This window comes from Euphorbia lathyris, chromosome 9, assembly GCF_963576675.1.
Source record: "Euphorbia lathyris chromosome 9, ddEupLath1.1, whole genome shotgun sequence".
In the NCBI taxonomy this organism is placed as follows: domain Eukaryota; kingdom Viridiplantae; phylum Streptophyta; class Magnoliopsida; order Malpighiales; family Euphorbiaceae; genus Euphorbia; species Euphorbia lathyris.
Window position 1 is genome coordinate 40,341,304 of NC_088918.1, and position 22,465 is coordinate 40,363,768.

At 36.2% G+C, this 22,465-nt stretch overlaps 1 protein-coding gene across 2 annotated transcripts; it reads left to right on the forward strand.

Annotated features, from left to right (window-relative positions):
• The first annotated feature begins 1,885 nt into the window (after positions 1–1,885).
• LOC136207203 (protein EXPORTIN 1A) lies at positions 1,886–16,958 on the forward strand. Of its 2 annotated transcripts, none has more exons than XM_065998512.1 (32): positions 1,886–2,236; positions 3,474–3,590; positions 4,398–4,490; positions 4,603–4,674; positions 4,968–5,075; positions 5,160–5,242; positions 5,654–5,792; positions 5,921–5,989; positions 6,076–6,153; positions 6,271–6,333; positions 6,420–6,464; positions 7,291–7,398; positions 7,497–7,595; positions 8,420–8,626; positions 9,516–9,575; positions 9,920–10,030; positions 10,237–10,334; positions 10,485–10,593; positions 11,191–11,256; positions 11,362–11,460; positions 11,548–11,628; positions 11,812–11,901; positions 12,206–12,291; positions 12,422–12,502; positions 12,593–12,775; positions 13,531–13,597; positions 14,845–14,955; positions 15,445–15,552; positions 15,639–15,776; positions 15,849–15,986; positions 16,062–16,166; positions 16,276–16,958. In XM_065998512.1, exons 1-32 carry the CDS (start codon positions 2,123–2,125, stop codon positions 16,396–16,398), a joined length of 3,249 nt encoding a protein of 1,082 aa, XP_065854584.1. In that variant the 5' UTR covers positions 1,886–2,122; the 3' UTR covers positions 16,399–16,958. The 2 variants fall into 2 exon arrangements, with proteins under 2 accessions (XP_065854584.1, XP_065854585.1); XM_065998513.1 differs by having other exon boundaries at positions 1,887–2,236; positions 8,423–8,626.
• The last annotated feature ends 5,507 nt before the right edge of the window (positions 16,959–22,465 follow it).

The window sequence follows — 22,465 nt, forward strand, 5'->3', positions numbered from 1 at the left end:
ATTTTACCAGCTTTTGCATTACAAGCATGAAAACATTCAGTTCGGACATGAAACTGCTTCACAAGCTCAAGAAATAACTATAATCAATCATTGTTCATATCCACAAATTCATATCATTTTATTGTTTGCAGAAATAACAATTAGAATATTAATAATATGGAAGCATTTTTAAGGATTTAATAAGAAAAGGCATCGCATGTGTACAACATCATCTAGGAAATGCCAATTATGAAGATACGAATAGGCTAAAATATTCAGTTTGTTTCCTTTCGATTATCAAAATCGAAAAATGAAAAATAGATTATATAATTTAACAAACCAAAGACACAATATAAGCATGCAAAAATGCCATCGACATCACACTTTCATTTCCATGTATTAAGTCAAAATTATAATCACTTTCAAACCAAAAACAGAGTACAGTACCAGAAGCCTTATATAACTTAGTTGCTTACAATCCAAATATTTTTTTAAGTAAAAAACCTTTTAAATAACTTATTTTGCAACTTAAACTCATCATTCCATGATTTACAGACTAAAAATTATTTATGTAGTCGGTTATACCTCATAACTGCTGTGCGAGCTTTATCTTCCCGATTTTCCCTTCACCAAGCCACCAACCAAGAACAGAATAACAAAATAACGAGAGCTCACTAATCCAATCCACCAAAACGATTAATGAAGCACAACAATGAGAAAAATATGAGAGATCGCAAAAGAAAAAGGTCACACATGATAATACAAAATGAAAAAATCGATTCGCAACTGATCGCCAATGGAATCCTAGGTTTCTTCCAAACCAAATTTTCAAGGCTCGCGACTAAAGAATCAAGTATCTAAGCAAAGAACAAAAAACACACTACTGATAATGTAGTGAATAATAAAATCGAATTTACCAAATGTAGATCTAACAAAATTCGAAGATATTGAAAAATAGAACTCAAAATCAAGCTTACCAGTGAGAAATGGAAAAGGAATAGAATAGGAAGTGGTTTGCAGAAAAGAGAAAATGAGTAGAGAGGATTAAGATTAGAGAGAGAAAGAAACGAGGGAGAAGAAGAAACAAGAGATCGGGAATATGAGGCGGGAAAAAAAGAAAAGAATAAGAAATTGCAATTTTTCCTTTAAAAGTAAAACTTATACGTTTTTCTTTAATAAAATAAACTTAACGATAAAAAATTTGATACCTAAAATTTACTATGTAGTGACAAAACATTTCCTTATGAAGTTAATGGCTGAAAACTGTTACCGATCAATTTTGGTTATTAATTAAAGACAAATTTATGTTTAGTCATTAATATCGGTAGTTAACTTTTGTTTTTCTTGTAGTTAAAATTCTATTACATAAATGTGATTTTGAAACCAAATTAGCATATTAATTGAGAAGCTATAAATAAATATATATATATATATATTTATATTTATGACAATTTTAATATTTATATAATTTTAATTTATATAAATTCGAAGATCTCCGTAGGGATATTTTCGAGACGATGCATGGATTTTTGCCGTTCAGGAATAGTAATCTCCATCCCACCCACGTTTAGACTTCGGAAGTAAAATATTTTCCCCACTCTTAATATTTCGATAATTTTTTTATCTCCGTCGATTCGGATCCCACGAATTTCAAAGAATTTATATCCTATTGCTACCCCTGTTTACAACTAGTTTAGTATGAAAATCGTTAAACGTCTCCTGTAAATAAATGGAAGAATGGCTGAGCCAAACATGTCTTAATTTATATTTTACGTTTCCTTTGCTCTAACTTCTACGAGAATTATAGAATGGTTCGGTACTAAATTTTATTATTATTATAAAACCAAAATTTAAAAGTCCATATTTCTCTCACTCTCTCTGCTTATATTTCAAGCAGTCTTTCCCCTAATATATATAGACAAAACACACGGCTTTCTCTCTCCATCTCCCTTGACTGTTACTTTTCTACAATAACATAAACCCTTACTTCCCCCTCTCTCTCCGTCTCTCTCTCTCTAGAATTTTCGTTTTTCTCAATTCTTTCCTTCTTTCCATATTTTCCGCTTCTCTTAGGGTTTGGTTACTATTATTGTGCTAGGGTTTATTAGTGGTTGTAGAGATACTGTGTTTGTTGTTTGATTTAATGGCGTCGTTGGCTATGGCTGCCGAGAAGCTTAGGGATTTAAGTCAGCCGATTGACGTTCCTTTACTTGATGCTACTGTTGCTGCCTTCTATGGCACCGGATCTAAGGAAGAGGTGAGCTTTTGCTTTCTCTGTTCCTTCCACAAGTGAGGGACACAATGACGCAAAATTAAACTTCCCACACTTCAAAGTTGTTTCAAATGTTTGAGATACCTGTCTCGGAGTGTTTTGCTTTGTGAATGAATTTGTTATTGTTTTCCTACCTGTACCATTTGGTTCCCACGGCAGTGGTGTCTAATAATGTAAAACTGGTGATTCTCAATGTTAGGGTTGTTATTTATGTATGTCGTTTGCTACTAAATTAGTGCGTGGACATAGGTATAAGAAACGGTCTTAGGGTTCAAAGCTTTTCAGATTTTTTAATTATACTTTTATTCAGCTGTGTCTTGTTGGTTGCTATATATATATATATATATATATATATATATATATATAAAGCATGATAGATATACCATTATATTCACTGGTCACCGAAAACTAAAGTGTTTATATGTATGTCCTCTTTTGCACTCAGTTCTGTCTGGGCGTTTGCAGTTTGTCTCTCTTGTTGTTTGCTACTAAATTATTGCGTTACGGTTCAAAGCTTTTCAGATTTTTTAATTATACTTTGATTCAGCTGTGTCTTTTTGGTTGCTATATATATATAAAGCATGATAGATAATATTTCACCATTATATTCACTGTTCACCGAAAAGCGTTTATATGTATGTCGTTTTTTGCACTTAGTTCCGTCTGGGCGTTTGCAATTTTGTCTCTCTTGTTGTTTGCTACTAAATTAGTGCGTGGACATAGGTATAAGAAACGATCTTAGGGTTCAAAGCTTTTCAGATTTTTTAATTATACTTTGATTCAGCTATGTCTTTTTGGTTGCCAGATAAGTGCAAGGAATGTATTTATAAATTGAGCTGCTCATTTGCTATTTAGCTACTTTGATGCTTGTCTAGAGGATTATTCTGCCAATTTGTTTTTCTCCCATAGTTTGACGTCAAAGATACATAATATAGGCAGCTATTAACTTATTTTTTTGCTCAAGGATTTGATGCAACTACTTAGCTTATCTTACTGTTTTGCTAAATCTGAAATTCTGATTCTGCATGTTAAAAGCATCTAATATTCTTATGCCAATTTATTTGAAAAATTTGTAGTGCAGTTCCAATTTGCTTAGTACTTTCATGTTCCCCCTGCATAGAACTATTACTACTGAAAGCTTGAATATGTGGCATTGTACACCATCTATGTGCCAAAGTTGTAAAATCTTCCTTATCTTTTCGTTACTCTTTACTGGCAACAGAGAGCTGCTGCAGACAGAATATTGCAGGAGTTGCAAAGCAATCTAGATATGTGGCTTCAAGTTGTACACATTTTACAGCACACAGAGAACCTAAACACCAAGTTCTTTGCCTTGCAGGTCAGTTCCATTATGCTGCTGCATTAGAATTTGAATTAGTTGTTTCAGTTACATGAATGTTTTAGAATTGGAAATTCTTGTTGATGTATCAAAATTCAATAAAATGTGTGATGTACTTGTCAATGATATCTTTGGGAAACCCGAAATCTAGGCTAAATCCCATGCATTGATGGTTTGGTCTTGTGATAATCAAGTATGATTGCTATCGACTTATCTGTGAACATCTTGTGATGCTCTTTGTTGCTGCTGTAATATATAATTCCTGGTTTTGGCAATCAAGAATTCATCCATGGTAGATAGTCTAAAAACATTATTCTAACTGTAGGGTGGCTTTTGGTATTTTATTAAGAGAAGAATCCAGGTGCACCAAAGCATGAGGTAATGAAGCCGAAGTGGTGTGGCCCATGGGATTATCCTATTGGGTTGACATCACTAAGTTATGGATGATACAGTCAAATCAACCTAGTTAATAATCCAGTCAAATCAACCTAGTTAATAATCCAGTCCATGGTGAAATCTAATTTCTTTTGTCCTTGTGCGACTGTAAGCTGAATGCATACTTCTTCTGTTTCAGTATCTTTAAAATGAATACCAATTTATATGGTTGCCAGTTTTGGCATGCTTGTGTTAATTTAGACTTCTGTATTTTTTTTTACTCCTACCTCAGAACACATTCTTTTAGAAAGTCCCCATTACTTTAAGTTCCATGTCGGTATTTACTTTTATGAATTTAAATGGTTGATGAATAGCAAATTTCATAATTGGTGAACATGTGTTAATATTATTCATTTCTGTTCCCTTGTGCAGGTTCTTGAAGGGGTTATAAAATATAGATGGAATGCATTGCCTGTTGGTCAACGTGATGGAATGAAAAATTACATTTCTGAGGTCATTGTACAGGTATTTATTTTCAAAAGTTGTAGTTTCAAGAAAGTTTGACTGCTTTGCTTATTTGTTCTCTTGAACTTTACGGGCAATTATTGATATTTCTTCTCAATTCACTCTTGTGTAGCTTTCCAAGAATGAGGCTTCTTTTCGATTGGAAAGGCTGTATGTCAACAAGCTCAATGTAATATTGGTTCAGGTACTAGTGTTGCTCATCAAAATAATGTTTGTGGGAAGATGTTAATTTTGTTGCCAATGGGATTTATAACACTTGTCCTCATGTTACCTAGATGCCAGCTGAAATACATCTAATTTGCTTTTACCTTTTTTTATTATTATTTTACTATTCTAAATATGTTCAACTGAGAAATCTTCGTTTAGTTTTCTATTTGGATTCTGTTAATCTATTTTCCTGCTACGAACTTGTCTTTATTTTCTGAAAATATTATATAGTCAAAATTGTATGTTGAATTGTTACGCCTGGTTATACAGATATTGAAACATGAATGGCCAGCTAGATGGAGAAGATTTATTCCTGATCTTGTTGCTGCAGCAAAAACTAGTGAAACTGTTTGTGAAAATTGCATGGCTATTTTGAAAGTAAGTTTTCTGCCCATCGCCCCCTCAAAAAGAATTTATATATTTTTTTTTTAATAATGAATAGCATAAGCTGTTATATGGCAGCTTCTGAGTGAAGAAGTTTTTGACTTCTCACGTGGGGAAATGACTCAACAGAAAATTAAAGAGCTTAAACAATCACTAAACAGGTAACTTCTTCCTAGCTACTTGTTAGGTATAATATGTTTCTAAAGTCTCAGAGATTGGTGTGTAGCTGACATGTAGGAATGTAATGGACTTCCTGAATTTGTTTCATTGTATTTGTTGAGAGGAAATAATTTGTTGTCAATTATTTGTTGTTCAATTTTATCGTTTATGCTTGTGCTGCTTCGGAAACATGGTGATGTATGATAAAAAAGTTCCTGGTTGTATGTGGGGGCCTTTCTTGAAATTTTAGGAACTTTCATCCTTGCTTTTTTTAACTATTTAAATGACAGTTTCAGATTCAGGTTGAACAAAGTGAGAAAGTGGTCTTGTTTTTAAATCATTTCAAACCCCTTCTATTACATTATTTGTATGTGTATTCTATTTTAATAAGGATTGTGTTTATTTGTTTACAGTGAATTTCAACTCATTCATGAGTTATGCTTATATGTACTATCAGCCTCCCAAAGAACTGAGCTCATTCGAGCAACACTGTCCACCTTGCATGCATTTCTCTCCTGGATTCCACTGGGCTATATTTTTGAATCCCCATTGGTATGTTTATTTTCTCAAATTATAGGAATATAACAAAAGCTTTGAGTTCGCAAAACTTTTGTTTTGAATGTTGAAGGAAGTTTTCCTGATATATGTAACACGCATGCCTTGTCTGCCATGCCATACAGCTGGAAACACTGCTGAAGTTTTTCCCTATACCATCATATCGGAATCTAACACTCCAATGTTTGACTGAGGTACATTTTACTACTATGATAGATGGGTATATTTTCTGTTCTGATGAACTATTGACTCTTATTATTTTCTGATCTGATGTTTACAGGTTGCAACACTCAATTTTGGGGACTTCTATGATGTGCAGTATGTTAAGATGTATAATTTCTTCATGGTACAATTACAGGTAGAGTGGGTATTTTAGATCAGAAATGGTCTGTCTACATTTCACATATGATTATGATTGTCAATATTATTGATCTGAAGGAATTACTTATTCCCTTGTATGGACAATATATTTTAGGCCATTCTCCCACCAACCACAAACATCCCAGAGGCTTATGCACATGGATCTAGTGAAGAACAAGTCAGTGTTCCCATCACATGCGTTTCTATTACTTGAAGGCTTGACGTACAATGATGACCCTATTATTCTGTCTTTTTCCTTTTCAGGCTTTTATTCAGAATTTGGCGATGTTTTTCACTTCATTTTACAAGGTAAGGTTCTAAGCTGATTATTTCTTTTAAAACCATTAATAGGATCAGAATCATGTTTATCACATCACACCTTGTGTATTCCAGTAATATGCATTTTTCCATGTATTGCCAAAAAAGTAGAATTCCAGTATGATAATGAATTTGTTTTTCTACATCTGGTTGAAGTAAAACCTTAAATGGACTGCAGACTGCTCATCACTTAAGTCGAACTCATGATAAATATAAGTTATATTGGACAATGATATGGGAAAAGGTTAATTTATCTCCCCGAACCAGTCCAGGACAGGGATTTAGTCGAATTGAGTTCAAATCTTTTCTGTATCAGTGGTATAGAATGATTAGCTAATTAATTTCTACTTTATGTGATTTAACTTCTATTCTAACTCTATGTTTAGTCTCTAATACTTCAATTATGGGCGAGTTACCATACCTTCATTTTATAAATTTTGTAACTATAGAAGTTACCTTCTGAATAGAAGACTCATTTGGTTTAAGTGATGCATCAATGCAACATTTAAGAGTTTTCGTGGTAATACTTCCACAAGTTGGGCATGTTTTCTGTCCAGGGCTTAGACATATGTGCTAATAACTCTTTCTCCATACCATTGTATTTATGAGTGGATGTAGACAGGTAAGTTCCTGTCTATGCATCTGGCTTGCAATACATTGGAATCTTTATTAGCTCAACGTAAATAATTGAATTTTGGCATAACTTTTTACTCACATGTAGGTTCCAATTTCATGAATTATTGGCAACTAAGTTACACCTTTATTATTCTTTTTATCTTTTTGAAAAAATCACTGATGAAAGTTTCCTTGTTTTCAGTATCATATTCGAGTGCTCGAAACGGCACCAGAGAACGTATCTTCATTAATGATGGGTCTGGAATACCTAATTAGTATTTCATATGTTGATGACACAGAGGTTTTTAAGGTATGGCATTTTCTCCCTCTGCCCAAATATTTCATTCTGGTATTAAGTTTAATAATCTTATGCTGTAGCTGCTCCTTGCTGTTTCAAATTTTTTGCAGGTTTGTTTGGACTATTGGAATGCCTTGGTTCTGGAGCTTTTTGAGGCACATCATAATTTGGACAATCCTGCAGTGACTGTTAGTATGATGGGGTTGCAGGTAATCTACAATTTGTGAGTGTCTTGTAATGGTTTAGAAGTAACATTCTTTGGTTTTGATCTATCTTCTATTTTTTTTGGCTGATTTTGGTTGCCCGAGCCTAAAGCATGCACACGGCTTGGTCATTTTTTCACTTTTTTTCTGAAGTGATTTTTTGTGCTAAAATATATAATTTTTCAAGGTTGATGAATTGAATTCCAATTTAGATAGTAAAATGCTTTTTGAGGAATGTTGTGCCTTAATTTAAAGGGGGTTGTAAGTGAAAGACTTTTTGATGATAAATGTGGCTAAATGTCAGGTTGCTAGTCCAAGACAGTTTCAGAAGCTGCTAAGATCAAATTGTAATGTTGTTTTTGGGCAAATTTTTGGTTAGATGTGAGGCTGAAAGTATGAGTGATACTTATCTTCAGACTACAGTTGACTCCCTGTTTTTGTTTGTTAGAGGTCTTGCTTGGACACTATCTCAATAAAAAAGGCAACACCCTATTTCCTTCTTTATTGAAACTCAACTTTGATTTCCAATTTGCATATATGCATGAATTCATATGTATATATTAATGCCTTTGGTTGTGAGTTTGTAACCTTTTCTTGTTCTGTAGAGCCTTCTATTTATCAAGGTCACTTGCTCAGGTTGTGTCTATGTATTGAACACCTATTTCCTTCTTTATTGAAACTCAATTTTAATTTCCAATTTGCATATATCCATGAATTCATATGGATATATGAATGCCTTCGGTTGTGAATTTGTAACCTTTTCTTGTTCTGTAGTATTGGCCTTCTATTTATCAGGGTCACTTACCTCAGGTTGTGTCTATGTATTGAAGCAGATGCCTTTGCTTCATGGTATGGTAGATGGAATTGGCTCACAAATAATGCATAGGCGACAACTTTATTCTAGTCCAATGTCAAAGTTGAGATTGCTTATGATTTGTCGTATGGCTAAACCTGAGGAGGTCTTGATAGTTGAAGATGAAAATGGAAACATAGTTCGGGAAACCATGAAGGACAATGATGTTCTTGTTCAATACAAGGTAAGAAAATTCAGGTTACATATACACAACTTTATAGGTTGAAACTTAATTTTGAATCTGAGATATGCTTCTGTTCTTACTGTAAGAAACATTGAGAAATCATTTGGGAACTTTCTCTCTCAATTGGAAAGTAAGATTTAAGTCCAATCCGCCCCATCCCCCTCTACCTGCCACCGAGAACTAGAGTTTGAAGGCCCCAAGATAACTGTAACACATTAGGGTTAATATCTTGCCACACGATGCTTGATTTATTTATTTATTTTTTCAAGCTCGAGTGAATTGTTTGTTACATTTTGGAATGTTCTTTCTCAACTGGAAAGTAAATTAAGTTCAATCCTCCCCAGCCCCATACCTGAATCCACCCTAGCACTCTACCTGCCCGGAGAACTATAGTTTGAAGAGCCCAAGATAGAAGTGACATGTTAGAGTTATCTAGCTACACAATGCTTGATGTATTCATTTTTTTTTTATTTTCTCAATCTTGAGTGTGAATTGTTTGTTACATTTGGGAATGTTCTCTCTCAACTGAAGAATAAATTAAATCCAATCCAACCCAGCCCCGTACCTGCCCGTGAGAACAATAGTTTGCAGTGCCCAAGATAGAAGTAACACATTAGAGTTGGTATCTAGCTACAGAGTGCTTGATTATTTAATTTCTAAAGCTGGAGTGTGAATTGTTTGTTATTTTTGTTGTCCTATACTTCCCTAGGCCAGGTTAATATGTCGAACCATGCATGAACACCAAATTTGTACTATTGTGAATAACAGTATGTTGTACTAGTTTAGAAATAAATCTTGTTGTGTTTTTCCATTGGGACTAATTTGTCTCTGAGCCTCCAGGAATGTTATGTTGTGAGTTGTAATGGCTAATCAAAATTCTCTCACACAGATCATGAGGGAAACGTTGATCTACTTGTCTCATCTTGACCATGAGGATACCGAAAAGCAGGTAAGAATTTGTGGCATATTTAGAAGTTAATGATTTCGTTAGAAGTATACTGCTTGCGGAGAGACCTTTAGCCATATCCACTTACATGAATGCCAATTGCAGAAACTTGCAAATAACAATAGAAATCTTTTTTAGTTTAGCTTTTCCTTCAGTTTTCTAGATTTTCTTCAAGTTTGCCTTTTGGTTGTTAACATTATTGGTAAGCATTTACTTGGGAAGCTCCCCCAAAAGATCAATAATGACATTAATAATTGAAGCAACATATTTGAATATTGAAAGGAAGAGGACTCTCTGTTGTTCTATTAAATTCCTTAATGTTCTTGTTTTTTTATTGTACAATGCAGATGTTGAAGAAATTAAGTAAACAACTGAGTGGTGAGGATTGGAGTTGGAACAATTTAAATACCCTATGCTGGGCAATAGGGTCTATTTCTGGTTCTATGATGGAAGAACAGGTATGATGTATTTTTACTTCTTTCTTCACCTTCATGATTCCACTAATTGGCAGTCGTTTGACTTGATGTATTTCGGGACGTCATAGCATGGTTCTTAAATCATATATTTTGTTCATCTGTTGATGTTGTGGACTTGGATAGAATTGTAACAATCACTATGCCTTTTTTGGTATGCCTTGACATTCTCCATCTGGGCTATTTGGCAGGAGAACAGATTTCTGGTGATGGTTATTCGGGATTTGTTGAATTTGTGTGAAATCACTAAAGGAAAAGATAACAAAGCCGTTATTGCAAGTAATATCATGTAAGATATGTCTTGCATCTTCTATTGAACACTAATGCATATTTTGATTGGAAGAACACACAATAATCAAATTTCATTGGATGCTAAAAGATTGATAGGAATGTAACTTTAGAGGGCTAAGCTTTTCTACCTTTAACATTCCATCTGCAGGTATGTTGTTGGGCAGTATCCGCGATTTCTTAGAGCTCATTGGAAGTTCTTGAAAACTGTTGTCAATAAGTTGTTTGAGTTCATGCATGAAACACATCCTGGAGTTCAGGTTTTTAATCTTCTTTTTATTGCTTTATCAACTAACTATATTTTTCCGTCTTTGAGATGATATATTTGTTGCTAAATAATAAGAAATGCACTAAATAACACTGACAACAATTGGAAATAGAAATTTACTGATGGAGTCCAGTAGAGCTCTAGAAAACAAACAAGAGCAGAATAGAAACAGACTAGAGCAGTCTCCACTGGAATGACGAATTCCCTCCCTAAGTCATAAGAGCAGACCAACTGCTACTGCAGTTACAAAATGACCAACCTTTTTCTCTCTTCTAACTAACTACTATGTATATTTTTTTCTAAAAAAAATCGCGGATTCCCTCCAGCTCTTCCTCTTCTTATTCTACCGAGGCATTACTAACTACCCTTTCTGGCATTTTCTGCTCTGTTCCTTTGGTTACATCTGGTATGTACTTTGCAGACTTTAGGGCCTATCGTTGGCCTGCCTCAACGCATTTTCCAGCCCAATTGGGGACCCTTTATTACTATATTGCATCTTAATGATTTCTAACTAGCCTACTGGATACATTGGGTCTCTTTTTGAATCTCTTTTTATGTTCACCATGACTTACATCTTGGCCTCCTTCAGGATATGGCCTGCGACACGTTCTTGAAAATTGTTCAGAAATGCAAACGGAAGTTTGTTATTCTACAGGTAAAGTTAGTGCCTTTTTGCTTTTGAAGCTTGTGTGTTTGGAAAATTTGTTCCTAATTATTAAGTACATATAGGCAATTCATAATTTGTTGATCTTTTTTCCAGGTTGGAGAAAGTGAACCATTTGTGTCTGAACTTCTAACAGGCCTTCCTACAACTGTTGCTGATCTTGAGCCTCATCAGATCCATACATTTTATGAATCCGTAAGCTGTGTGACTGAGGGAAAATTTATGAAGTCTGCAAACTTGTTTGTAACTTTGTTACATCTGCCTTTTGCATTTTTTAATCAGGTGGGACACATGATTCAAGCAGAGTCAGATCCTCAGAAGAGAGATGAGTACTTGCAGAGATTGATGGATCTTCCGAACCAGGTACATTTTCTATTTGAAGCCAACGAGCTTCTCTTCCTCTGTTATAGCTCATCTGAATCTTAAAGATTTTATTTGGTAATCTAATAATTGAAAGCTATGATTTAACTGCATTTGCAAGAATGAGGGGCAACCATCTTCATTCTATGTTGTTCTCTGGCTTTTGATAACTGACTACTTGTGCAGAAATGGGCTGAAATAATTGGGCAGGCTCGCCATAGTGTTGATTTTCTTAAAGATCAAGAGGTGATCAGAACTGTTCTCAATATATTGCAGGTATGCCTAATTCAGTGCTAGGATTTTGCTATCCGATTTCCAAAAGAAATCTTGAACTGGATGTTCTTTAAACTGAAACGGTAAACAATAAACTCAGCATGTCATTTGCCTGGTGCCACTTGTATTAAGTATTTTTTTTGTAGTATAAAAGAATTTGTAACTCAGTTCATAATGTGTATGCCTTTGATTTATAGATTTTGTTTACACAGTCCAATTTTGGGTGTTGAAACCTCTACTGCGTTATGTGAGGTGGTACTAGTGGTCTTGCATTTTCATCAGTTTTATTGCCTTTTCCTATTTGCAGACAAATACAAGTGCGGCTACTGCTTTGGGAACTTACTTCCTGTCCCAGATTTCTTTGATCTTCTTGGACATGCTTAATGTGTATAGGTATGCCTTTGGAATTATTTGTGAACATTTTAATCTGGTAGGAGTTGTTTTGATCTTGTCATGCTTTGAGAAATTTTTAATTGCTTACAGTTGACTATCTATGTCATCTATGATTTCAATGGTTTGACAGAATGTACAGTGAGCTTATATCAAGTAGCATCGCAGAAGGAGGGCCTTTTGCATCTAGAACATCCTATGTGAAGCTTTTAAGGTTGGATAATGCTAAGTTTTATGATTTTTATTTGCTTTTTGCAAAAAAACCATGAACTTTTAGCAGCATTTAATACCATTTTGTGAACAGATCTGTCAAGAGAGAGACACTTAAGCTCATTGAGACATTTTTGGACAAGGCTGAAGACCAGCCACAGATTGGGAAGCAGTTTGTGCCCCCTATGATGGATCCTGTTCTTGGTGACTATGCTAGAAATTTGCCCGATGCAAGAGAATCAGAAGTTCTCTCACTTTTTGCAACAATTATTAACAAGTGTGTTATCTAATCTATCTATGATTATGCATCCCCCCCCTCCTCAAGTATGTATGTTGCATGGAAACTCTCTGTCACTACCGTTTCCTGGTGTCCATTTCCATACAACATAGTATGTACTATTGATAATAGAATAGAAGGGTACTTCATGACCTATAATCAATTTGAATACTTATACCTGTGAGAGTTGCTATATTTTATGCTTGTTTAACTCAATGTTGTTCTGAACTATCGGGGTGAAGCTAATAGAATATATTGCTGGGTAAGATTTGTGATGCTTGAGCTAAAGATTTTATCCCATGTTTTTGTTACCTGGTGGATTTAGGATTCATATGGGTTCTGTGTGTATCTTTACTGTGAGTTCAAGACCTGCTGGTCTCATTTAGTGAACTCAACGGGCAAAAACTGCATTTCAATCAATTTTTTTTTGGAGGTTGCTTTGATGCTGATGGTACCATTAGTATAGATATGAAGGTTGTAGTTAATCATGACACTGGAATAGGTCTATTATATGTTCCTCCCCTATTTGTGTCCCAAAGCCTCATTTCCATGATGTTATATATATATCTGCACGGCATGATTGTTGTAGCCAGAGTGAAGTTAGCTTTATTAATAGTGGGTTGTTGCCTATTAAATTGGTAATTATGTATTCTTATTATTGATAAAAAGCGCGGCCCAGTGCACTACGCGTCCCCGCTTAATTCTTATTATTGATATTAGTAATTTTTCCCTTGGTATTCCTCTTGTCCTTTAAGGTACAAAGCTGCGATGATTGATGATGTTTCACGCATATTTGAAGCAGTTTTCCAGTGTACACTTGAGGTAACCATTCAGGCTTTCAGGCTGTAAATTTTCGTTAACATCTATGCAGACAATTCCATTTACTTTGTTGGTCCTGTATCAGAACTCTTGTATTGCGCTTTGCTATTGGCAAGAATTGTTAAATATATTTTCATAAATTGATTTTTTCAAAAACAAATGATGAACTGGTCACTGCAGATACAAGTTTAATGTATTCTTGTATCTTGCTTGATAGTGGACATTGTATCAGACCATAGATTTCTTTCTATCAAATGTACATGTGATTATGAGAGAGTATCCTGGTGTATCATCAATGTCAATCTATCTATTTTGAAGTCAGATCCACAATTAAAACTATGCGAACCATTTACTTGTTTGAATGACTAAACATTAGTCTAAGGGGAAATAGGTATCACATAGAAACTGTTGCTTATAATCAATGGATTGCTCTCTCTGAAATGTGATGTTTTCTGGAACTAGCTTATCCATGTGAATTGCATGTTATTCATGGCTGTCAATTGATTGGTCCTGTCAACTTCTTAGAATTGTTATGCAAAACTGCATAGTTGTTAAAGGTGCGTCTCATGTGAGGCTCAAGGTCCTGCGCATGATAAGGTCATGTGGGCTTCACAGGCGCACCTCTTCTGCTTTTTGATTAGAGATTAGGTTTTTAATTTTTTTTTACTGCTCTCATTAAACTAAAAGGTTGATTAATCTCCACCACTTATCCTGTTCAGTAAACTTAAATCTAAACCATTGTTCTAAGTAATAAAAAAGAATAAGAAGAGAACTAAAAATAGAAGGGAGGGAAGAAAAGTAAAGACACATAAAAGAGAGGAGCTCCTGCAGTGACACAAGAAACCAGCAGAGGTCTGCTGCAGTTCTAGTATTTCAGTCTCTTCTGTAAACACTGAACTCGGTGTTTTTGACATGTTTTTATGTGGTTTTGTCTTGTTTGTTTGGTTACAAGTCCTTTTTTTAGTTCATCATAACTTGTGCCTTCACTACTAGTCGAGTATTAGTGGCATTAGTATCAGATATTGATAGTTAGATTTTGTATCTTTTTTTTTTATCTTTTTCATTTTCTGCGCCTTCTGTTCATCAGGCGCGTGCTTGAGCCTTGCACCTAGGCTCCAGGACCGCCTAGCGCCTTTAACGACTATGCAAAACTGATGGCTGATATCTGAGTTGAATTTTCAGAGATTTTTTTTTTTTGTGTGTGTGTGTGTGTGTGTGTGGCTGATATGTCTGGTTTATACACCATGCAGATGATAACCAAAAATTTTGAAGACTATCCGGAGCATCGTCTCAAATTCTTTTCATTACTTCGGGCAATTGCTACACATTGTTTTCCTGCTTTGATTCGATTGTCAAGTCAGGTTGGTTTTTGAATTTGTTAGTTCATTTTTATGAAGTGTAGCACTGCTTTTTTCAAACTTACTTAAAATACAGTAGTTCATGATAAGAGTACTCTTTCTCCTTATAGAGTCATTTGCTATTGCATCTTAAAGTTGAAATATTTAAAGAATGCTGTTTTGCGAAGACTTGAAATTGGAGCTATTCTAGAGCTTTTGGTTGAAATTTTCTGTTTTATATGACCATTGCAATTTTCAGATTAGATGTTTGCTACAAGCTACTAGTTATTTATATATTTATTGCGGGGTCTGGAGTCTGATGGGGCCCTTGAGGTTTTGTTTTATTTTTAAATTCAGAATCTGAGATAGCAATATATTCTTTTGTAAGTTGAAATCCCCGGGCAACATTGTAAATCTCTTTAGTTGTGTGATACACTTCTGTTTTATTAGATGGTGTTTTATTTATTTTTACATATTTTAGACTAATTATATTCTCATTCCCCTGTACGTCAGCAACTAAAACTTGTAATGGATTCAATCATATGGGCATTCCGGCATACGGAAAGGAATATTGCCGAAACTGGGCTGAACCTTCTGGTGGAAATGCTAAAAAACTTTCAGGTGTGACTTGTGATCAATTCTTCACTTCTTTCTATCTTATAAAGTATCTTCATATGTAGTGCTAATTTGTCTTCTTAATCTACCAGGCTTCAGAATTCTGTAACCAGTTCTACAGGACGTACTTTTTGACAATTGAGCAGGAAATATTTGCTGTCTTGACCGACACATTTCACAAACCTGGCTTCAAATTGCATGTCCTAGTGTTACAACACTTGTTCTCTTTGGTATGTGCACTGTTTATCATTGATGAGCTTCAGAAGGAGCATTTGTAATTTAATATAGATGTGCATTTTCAGGTTGAGAGTGGTGCTTTGACAGAACCTTTATGGGATGCAGCAACAGTTACTTATTCGTACCCCAACAATGTAATGTTTGTCCGGGAATATACCATTAAACTGTTGGGGTCATCATTCCCCAACATGTGTGAAGCGGAGGTGAAATAATAAATTATCTTTCTTTCTTTCTTTCACTGTGCTTTGTTGGATGTCACTGATATGATATTTGTTTAGGTTACCCAATTTGTTAATGGGCTATTTGAATCGAGAAATGAGCTCTCTGCATTCAAGAATCACATTAGGGACTTTCTTGTGCAATCAAAAGAATTTTCGGCCCAGGTAACACTAAAGAGTCTCATATTGTTTGCTGACTTCTGCATGGCATTTTCTGCGATATGGTTCTAAAGTTAAACGAGAGGCAACATGCGACTCTTTCTTCTGTTTGCAGGACAATAAAGATCTTTATGCTGAAGAAGCTGCTGCTCAGCAAGATAGAGAGAGACTAAGAATGCTTTCTGTACCAGGGCTTATTTCCCCCAACGAGATCCAGGATGAGATGTTGGATTCGTAGAAGGCCATTTATGGTGCGGGAAGCTAATTTTCGTGAATTTTGGACCAAGAGTTGCTGTTGCCATCTTGATTCAATTACCTAGAAGTCAATGGGTTAAAAACAGATAGAGCATTCTTTTTGTCTACTCTCAAATTTTCGTTGGTGTTGAACCTGGTAGATAACGAGGGTGTGTTGCATGGCATGAAGCTTTTGCTGCTGGCAGTAGTGTCTGTAAATCCATTGGCAGGGGTGTAGATTATTTAGGTGCTAATTTAGGAATACATTGGGAGTATTGTACGGTTTCCTGGATCCTGCTTGACCCCTAAGTTCATCATAATATCATGGTGTGATGATGGTCAGGATCAGACTCCGTTTAAATGACAGACTCGTTTTGCATTGTTGATTGATTCATCTTTAGGTCATACTAATGTTGGAGAGTTGTGCAGAAAAGTTATAATTTTCTTTTACAATGCCATGTTCTTCTAATAGTTGTCTAGGGGCTTAGTTTTAGTTTCTCCCCCCTTGGTGGACTGTACCTTAAATGTGTTCTAATATATATGAGCTTTGCTTTTTCTCCTCAAGTTCCCTCAGATATTTATTTGTCTGCATTAATTCTTCCTTGAGCTTTATAAAGCATAGTATTTTGTGATCATATTGAAGGTACATAGTAGAGGGCAGAAGGCGAGCCTTGGTGCAACGGTAAACGTTGTTGTCGTGTGACCGAGAGGTCACTGTTTTGAGTCTTAGAAGCGGCCTCTTGCCAAAAAAATTGGTAGGGGAGGGCTTGCTCCTAATACACCCTTGTGATGAGACCTTCCTCGGACCCTCACTTAGTGGGGACGCGAAGTGCACCGGGTCGTCCTTTATTGAAGGTATAGCATCTTGATCTTTTCTCCACAAGTGCACTTGATAATGCTCTCTGCTACTCCAGTTGAACACAATCGTTGTTTTCTGAGAACTGAAAAATTGGGTTTATTGTTTAGTTGGAAATTTTTCTAAATGGAGGTATAAATCATTTTTCATTCCCAATTATATACTAACAATTAGAAAACTGGTATTAAATGGATTTATCTATAATTGCATGGATTAATATTGACAACTACACGTGATGTAGCTGTTCAATTGGGGAGTTTATTAGTACAATTAGATTTATGTCTCATTTGTAAATATTTCATTTTTAAGGGACTTCTACTCTTATTTTCTTCCAAACTCTGTTATATTATTGTTCATATAATTAGTTTATAAGCATCATATAAGTACTTATTTTAAAGAGAGGTAAAAACCAACTAAATTGAATAAATAAAAGTAATAATCTTCAACATGTAACTTATGGAAAATGAAAAATCACAAAAATGCCTTTTTAAAGTCGAGTTAAGTCATTTTTGTTTTTATATAGTTATATTTATAGGCAAAAAACTCGTTTTATTTGTCATTAATAATGCTGCCAAAAAATCAAAATTTTTGGACTAATGCTTGTAAATATTGGGCAAAGTGATGAGGGCATCTCCAGTACGGGTCCAAACGAAGTTACTAATTGCTCCGAAGCCAGCGACGCGCCCTAAGCAAGCATAAGAATTGTTGAAACTTAACTGACACGCCGTGTTAAGTTGGTGACATGTCGTGTTGAGATCTCTAATGTTTCTGTTTGAAGTTTGGACATTTAACACAGTGTGCCAGTCTTGACCCACCGTGTCCAAATAGGTGACATGTCGTGTCACTTGACTTATTGGCCAATATGACCATTTTCTTTTGGCTGTTAATTTCTGATTTCATTTCTGTAATTATTGTTTTGCCATGATGGTTTAATTACCAACATGCCACTTATTCTTTCTTTTTACCTTATTACTTTAGTGGGGCTAGATAGGTATATTCACATCTTTAGGGTGAGGTATTTAAGCCTTTCTTTTTGAAAGGAGAGTAACTTTTTATCAATATGAATTTCTATTAGTCTTCATTGTTGAGAGCTTCTTAATCTTGGAATCTTCTTCCATTAAGTTAAGCTTGAAAAAATACTTCTCTTTGTGGGTTTAAGATCAAAACCCCCATTTTCGATTTTATCCACATCAGTTGGTATCAGAGCCGAGTCGTTTTCCTTCATGGAGACTTCTTTTGGGTAATGGTCCAAACATGTCCTCGAAACGAAGTTATGGGAACCAATGAACAAAGATTCGAAGCACTAGAAGCAAATATGAAGACAATGAATGAGAGGATTCAAGACATAGAAGAAAAGCATGAAGCGGCTTGAGAGACTTACTCTATAGATTCGAACTAACCAAACACGACCCACCGGAGATCCTCACCGGAGGCAAGACGAACTTAATCGGCCTCAACCCCAACCACAATCACCACCACCTATGAGGAATGCAATGCAACAACCAATGGGTCCTAGGGCTGAAGAGGTAAACATCCAAACCAAGTTATTATTCGGAATGCCGATAGCGATAGTGACAGGGATGCCTTTGATGATTTTGAACCCCATAAGATTGCTAGAAACATGGGCATTCGTAATGATATTGATGTTGTGAATCATAGACGTATGAATGCTAGGAATATGAGTGTTGTGAATGATATGGATGTTGTTGGTCCTATGCATTTGAATGCTAGGAATGTGGATATTGTAAATGATATTGATGGAGGTGGGTATGGAGGAGGACATTATGGTGGGAGGGACCTATAAGTAGGGGATGAGAATTTGATAGTCGGATATGGAGGGGATTATGATAGAGAAGATGTCTTCAAGCTAAAAATTGACCTACCGTCCTTTGGGGGTGAGCTAGGCATTGAAGGGTTCCTTGCTTGGCTCTTACAGGTAGAGCGATTCTTTGACTATGCGGGAATACCGGAGGGTAGAAAGGTCCGGTTGGTAGCCTACAGATTGAAAGGAGGGGCTTTAGTTTGGTGGGACCATATGAATGAGGATCGGTGGAGAGGAGGAAAGGAGCCGATTAGGTCTTAGTTAAGGATGAAATCGATGTTGCGGGAGAGATTCTTGCCACCCGACTATGAGCAATACATCTACAACTCATATTGGAACTGTTCGCAAGGGGCAAGGAATGTACACGAGTATACTTTGGAGTTCGACTCTCGACTAGGGCAAACTTATCGGAAATCGAGAGTCAAAAGACTTCAAGGTATCTTGAAGGCCTATGATACAACATCCAAGATAGGATCGGGACACAAATGGTGATTCTGGTTTAAGATGATAGGAACCTTTCTTTGAAGGTCGAGTCACAATTGAGTGTGAGATTGCGTGATGGTTACCGGAGGTTGGGAAGTGAGAGTGTATATGGAGGAAGAGAAGTGTCCAAAGGGGCTGACAAAGGCAATGGGGTTGCTAGTTCGAGTGACACCAAAGCCGTGAGTGGAGGGAAGTCACGTAGTGGGGATGTAAGGCCTTTTAGGGCAGCACCACCCCTTAGGGGAAACAACCCTTATGCAAAGCCAGCTCCGTTTAAGTGTTTCCGATGTAATGAACTGGGTCATAGCTCAAATGATGTCCCAAGAGGAGTGCTAATGTTATGGAACAGTATGACGATGACTATAAAGATGAAGATGGTCTATATTGTGAGCCGATTGATGATGAAGAAGATGGAGATTATGATGGTGACCGTGTTGTACATGTAGTGAGGAGGTTGTTGATTTCTAGTATGGGGGATGAAGACCAAAGACACCAATTATTCCATACTTGTTGACTTGTACAAGGAATGAAGTGTAATGTCATCATTGACAGTGGTAACTAAAAGAACATCATTAGTGATGCAGCGGCTAAGAAGTTCAGGTTGATTATTTAGGCACATCCTAATCCCTATAGTGTGGGATAGATTAAGAACGTTGGGGAGATGAAAGTAACCCAAAGGTGTCGTGTGCCTATTGAAATCGGGGAGTATCGGGATGAGGTCTATTGTGATGTAGTGGAGATGAATGCTTGCCACCTACTTTTGGGATGCCCTTGACAATTTGACCGAGATGCAACTCATGCGGGACGGAGAAACACCTATAGGTTTGTGAAGGACGGGATTCAGTATGTGCTTACCTCGATTGTAGGAGAGCCTAAGGCTAAAAGGAAGGCTACACTAATCGTTTTCCCTACTCACAAGTCGTTCATCAATGAGTGTGAGGAGAGCCAAATGGTTTATGTAGTGATGGTAAAGGCTAGTGGACCACGGATGGTTTAGGAAGTGAAGAAGGAGAAGTTCCGGAAAATGTGGGAAGGTTGCTTAATGAATTTCGTGGTGTCATTTCGGAGGAGTTGGCTCACGGATTGCCACCCCTAAGGGACATTCAACACCACATTGATTTAGTTCCGGGAGCTAGCTTGCCTAGTCTCCCCCACTGGCGAATGAGCCCATAGGAGAGTGAGATTATGAAGGAGAAAGTTGAGGAGTTGGTGAAGATGGGATACGTAAGAGAGAGTATGAGCCCATGTGCGGTTCCGACTTTACTAACACCTAAAAAAGACAGGTCGTGGAGGATGTGTGTAGATAGCCGAGCCATCAACAAGATCACCATCTGGTATAATTTCCCCATCCCTCGACATGATGATATGTTAGATCAATTGAATGGCTCCAAAGTGTTTTCCAAGATTGACTTAAGGAGCTGTGTGGAGCTCATGAAGGAAGGGATGGATTAGCCAAAAAAGCACAGCTACAAGGTTTCTACTCACTAAAAATGGCCAAAGATGCATCTGAGTTTGTGCATAAGTGTTCGGTTTGCCAACATTTTGCACATATTGTCCAATCTCCAGCTGCAGCTATGAGAGTAATCCAGTTGGCTTGGCCATTTGCAACATGGGGGTATTAATATTATAGGAGGTTTTCTAACAGCTAAAGGTCAGAAGAAATTCCTCATCGTAGCTGTTGACCATTTTTCCAAATGGGTAGAAACCAAAGCAGTTTGATTGTAATGCATTTCGGTCGTATTGTGAGAAGTTGCGCATCAAGCTTCGGTTTACTTTAGTTGCTCACCCACAAACTAATGGGATGAATGAAATCACAAACCGGATGATAGTCCATGGCTTAAAAAAGAGATTAGGAAAAGCAAAAGGCTTTTGGATGGATCAGATTCAACATGTCTTATGGGCGCATAAGACCACTCCAAGGGCAGCCAGAGGAGAAACACCTTTTTATCTAATATATGGGGCTAAAGCTTTTGTTCTAGTTGAGATTGAGGTACCTAGTCCAAGAGCAACTTATTATTCAATGGATGGAAACTAATAGGGCATGCTTCAAAACTGGAATTTTTGGAAGAGTGAAGAGTGCTGGCTTCAATAAAAATGGCTGCATACAAGCAAAGAATTAAGGCTACTCATGGTAAACGAGATCGACCTTGTCAATTCTTTCAAAGGGACTTGGTACTAAGAAATGTCGAAGCTTCTCAATCTAGAGAAGACAAATGAAAGCTTGGTCGAAATTGGGAAGATCCTTTCCAAGTGGATAAATGTGTTGGCACACATACATATCGACTTCGGGAACTGACTGGTAGATCAATTCTCTGAACATGGAACGCAACTTAGTGGTGAAAGTTTTATCAATAAACCTACCTTTCGGTAGTATGTAATTTTTCATTCTGATAAACCTACGTTCGGTAGTCAGACTTCTTTGTAAGTCCTGCCTTTCAAGTATAGTTCCTTTATTTCAACATCTTACTTAGACTCCTTTTTTTTATTATATTAAAGACTAATCTTATTTATGCTACAAAGATCTAGTCACAGTAATTAAGTCAAAACATTCTAAAAAAAGATACTGAATTTTATCTAGACATTCACACAACAGAATAAACAAGTGAAATTTTATATAAATGAAATACTTGTACATTCGCTAATTAAACGATAAAATTACAATAAACAAGAACCTAAAAGGGGTCAAAAAATTCTCCTGCGATCAGAGCTTCGGGGATGTCTTCAGAATCTTTGGGTGACAAAAGCTTCCCCCAAAAATCAAAGTATGCATTCAGATAGATTCGCCTTAAAGTTCGAAGAAACACAACCCAATTTAAGCGACACTTAATTCCTATTGTTTTGGCTTCTTTAGTAACCTGGCTAGAGTTGAGTGCATCTTTTCCTTTAGATCCTCCATTGTTTGTGCAAAGG

Excerpts from the sequence above, each read along its gene's own strand:
- LOC136207203 (XM_065998512.1), top strand. The coding sequence starts at position 2,123 with ATGGCGTCGTTGGCTATGGCTGCCGAGAAGCTTAGGGATTTAAGTCAG. Across the intron at positions 7,596-8,419 it reads TTAGTATGATGGGGTTGCAG|CAGATGCCTTTGCTTCATGG; the intron begins GTAATCTACAAT and ends TATGTATTGAAG. Across the intron at positions 13,598-14,844 it reads TTTTCCAGTGTACACTTGAG|ATGATAACCAAAAATTTTGA; the intron begins GTAACCATTCAG and ends TACACCATGCAG.